This window comes from Chaetodon auriga, chromosome 17 (assembly GCF_051107435.1).
Source record: "Chaetodon auriga isolate fChaAug3 chromosome 17, fChaAug3.hap1, whole genome shotgun sequence".
Taxonomy (NCBI): domain Eukaryota; kingdom Metazoa; phylum Chordata; class Actinopteri; order Chaetodontiformes; family Chaetodontidae; genus Chaetodon; species Chaetodon auriga.
Window position 1 is genome coordinate 19,513,236 of NC_135090.1, and position 3,553 is coordinate 19,516,788.

Here is a 3,553-nt window from a genome sequence, read left to right on the forward strand (position 1 = left end):
ACGCCACCATGAGGATGTTTGTCGTTTTTAGTGAAAAGTCTCAACAAAGATTGGCTGGATTTGTCATGGAATCTGGTGCAGACAGTCATCTCTCAAAGGCTGATTTGCAATAACTTAAAATAAGTTTTCTTTTGGCAAATCAAAATGACATTCCCATCATCCTCCGCTGGACTTTGTGTTCAGGGCTAATTAGCAAATGTTAGCATGCTAACACACTGAACTATGATGCAGCACTTTAGCATGCTGATGTTAGCGCTCAGCAGCTGCTCGCATGGCTGCAGACTCTGGTTTAAAACAAGACCAAAATCTGAATGAGAGGATAAATTGATAATAATTAAAAGTATACAGATTGTTAAGACTACAGAATTAAATGGTGCAGTTTCAAAACAGCTTTCAGGAAATGATCAGGGAACTATGGGACCCTCAAACTGAGCGATACACAGAACTGTGTATCATAATATGATTCCCTGTAATTAAAAATATAAGTATAATAAATATAAGTGAATAAATGACTTTTTGTACGAACATTTGAAAAAAAAAAAAAAAAAAAAAAAAACCAACCCACAGCACCAGTGTAATTTATGTCTTATCCACATCAAAACAATGTGACCTGCTGGAGAACACCAGATCAGATTAATTCTACTTTTTATAAATTCTCGGTGCACAAAATAAACTAATAAATGATCAAAGTGCACTGTGCAGTGTGCAGCAGGACACTATAAAGGGATGTTATCTGTGTGTACATGCACTGCATCTGCATCGGAGCGCCACCTTCATTATTATAGACAGGAAATGGCCGGAGGGCAGTTATCACTCACTTCCTGTTTGAAGTCCCTTCAGCGATGACAGAGACACACACTTTATAACTTTATACCTCCGTGTTTACACTTCCGTCTGTGCTCATAACTCCATATTAGCTCGGCCGTGCGCAGTCACCACTTCCTGCTTATGTAGCCTAACATCCCCTGGCTTTTAATTGCTTTATCCCTGGCTCCAATAAAACACTCATCTATGATTAAACAGCGTCCTCCTTGTACTGAGTCACAGAAAAGGATATTTAACCTGAACGCTGCTTGTAAGTTCTCTAATGGCACAGTTTCCTGCTTCATTTCTACCTGTTTGTCACAGAGAGAGCAAACATTGGATTGTCAGTCGCATTAATATCGTCCCAGCTAAATCTGATTCTGGAGGTCATTTTGCCCATTTCAAGTTTTTCTTTTCAAGGTGTCCACAGTGTTCAGGAGCCTGCTGCGTAATGTTACGGTCCTACACGTTTGTGTTTTAGCAAACTGAACCTGCGCTAAGCACTGAGTCATTTAGGTAAATATGCTGCTTTTACTGCACTGCACAATTTGAAGTGATGGTTTGTTTTGTCTTTTTGGTCGCTCTTTATTTCTCTTGGAGGGATCCTCCCACAGACTTTTGGAAAAAGGCTGCAGACAACAAACCATTTATAACTGACTCACTAACAATCATTACTGCAGGTCTGATGGTTAAGTTAGTATTACTGCTGTATTAACAGAATTTACAGGGACAGTTATAAAACTCTTATTTTAAGGGACCAGTGTGCAGGATTTAGTGACATCTAGTGGTGAGAGTCCAGACGCGACCATCTGAGTACAGTTCGCCTCACCTTCCAAACATGTTCAAGAACGGTTATGGTGGCTGCCAAAAAACCCAAAAGGTGCTTTCTAGAATTAGTGTTTGGTAATGAAAACACAACGATTCTTATTTTCAACACACCTAGATCCCCCTAAATCCTCCACACTGGACCTTTAAGTCTTATTCTAACGTGGTGCCAAATGACATAATGTCATTTAATGAACTGTTAAACTTCAGCTTTGAGTGTTTTAGTTTGACCAAAACAGAATCAGCAGATAAATAACTGAAAAACTGAAGTGTTGAATCTGTTTAAAGCTCTGGCGTGAGCGTCGCCTGGAAAAGGTCCCGACATGACGTGAGAAGAGGACACGAGCTTGTCTGTTAGCCGCAGTTTCTGCTTCATCTCATTGGTTAGAGTGGAAAAACAACCCCAGCTGTTCAATCTGTCCGTATATTCTTGCATGAAATGATGAAACGCACTCACAAAAACACATTTACAGGAAGATTTTAAGGAGGGGGAGCTTCGTATTTTTCAGACTTGGCGGGTCTCTGGCGAGGACACTGGGGACCTCCTCTACACCTCAGGATGTTCACCTTCGCCCTGACGCTCCTGAAGCAGTGATTTAACATGCTTCTGACAGCTGCTGACGAGAAGTAGAAGATGAACGGATCCAGGCAGGCGTTGAAGGTGCTGGAGAGCAACGCCACGTTCCTCCACTCCTCGCTCTCCTGGCGAACAAAGCCCACCACATGGGAGGCGTTGTAAGGCCCAAAGCAGACGGCGAACACTATCAGCGTGCCGAGCGCCAGGCCGATGGCGCGCAGCCTCCGCCGCCTGCCGATGTTCGGGAGACGGGACAGGATGAGGATGAATTTGACGTAGCAGAAGCAGCAGATGAAGAAGGGGATGCAGAAGAGAACCAAGAAGAGCTCCAGGCGGAACGGCAGCAGGATGGCGAGCTCGTCCTCACTGAAATCCAGGTAGCAGGTGGGTGGAGGCAGGGCAGGGCCGGTGGCGTTGTTGTTGCCACTGTCTGCACCTTTGCTCCACTGGGCGTAGGGCATGATGTAGACGACGCTGAGGTTCAGACAGGTCACCAGCCAGAACATGAGGCTGGCCCACACGGCGTAGCGAGGCCTGCGAAACACGGAATACCTGAGGGGGTAGGCGACCCCCAGGTAGCGCTCCACACTTACAGCGGTGAGGAGCAGGGTGCTGTTGTAGATGGTGACGTAGAACACGAAACCAGTGATGGGACACAGGGGGAAGGGCAGCATCCAGGCCATGTCATCAGAGGCCTCCTTCATCTTAAACGGCAGGAAAGCCAGAAAGATGAGGTCGGAGATGGTGAGGTTGAGGAGGAGGATGTCGATCGGGGTCGCCTTGCGGTGCACTTTGCGGCAGAAGGTGCAGAAAGCCAGGACGTTGGCAGGGACCCCCATCAGGAAGGTGAGGATGTAGACGGTCAGCAACAGCATGGCGGCTGCTCACACAAGGGACAGACTCTCTCAGACGCTGGCTGCAAGAAAAAAGGAACCGTGACTCAAAAACACAAAGAATTCGTGCCTGAATCTATGTCTATGTCTTAAACATGTCAGCATCGTCACTGTGAGCACGTGTTACAGTTTCCTGAAGGAAATCCTGCATGTACATTATGTTCCTTCATCTGAAGCTCTTTAAAAGAGAATACTCAGGTTCTGAGGAAACCTACATCAGACCAGATTCTAAGTCCTCTGCAGAGGTGAGGAGTTCTTCTTCTTTTTGGGGGAAATTCAACTGAAAAAAGACACAAGTTTTTCCTGAAATTCATTAACAAGTCAGTGGAAATGAAAAATAACAACTCAAAGAAACTCTTTTCATTCATTGCAACTGTTGCAAGTAAAGATGTAGAACTTCGGCTCCACATATCTCACAGAACCAGACTAAATAATTTATTCTCCTCTTATAAAC

The 3,553-nt window shown here is 45.0% G+C and overlaps 1 protein-coding gene across 1 annotated transcript; it reads right to left on the bottom strand.

Moving 5' to 3' along the window:
- Positions 1–2,109: 2,109 nt before the first annotated feature.
- LOC143335632 (free fatty acid receptor 3-like) lies at positions 2,110–3,081 on the bottom strand. Its single transcript, XM_076755190.1, has one exon. It carries the CDS (start codon positions 3,079–3,081, stop codon positions 2,110–2,112), a length of 972 nt encoding a protein of 323 aa, XP_076611305.1.
- Between the last annotated feature and the right edge of the window lie 472 nt (positions 3,082–3,553).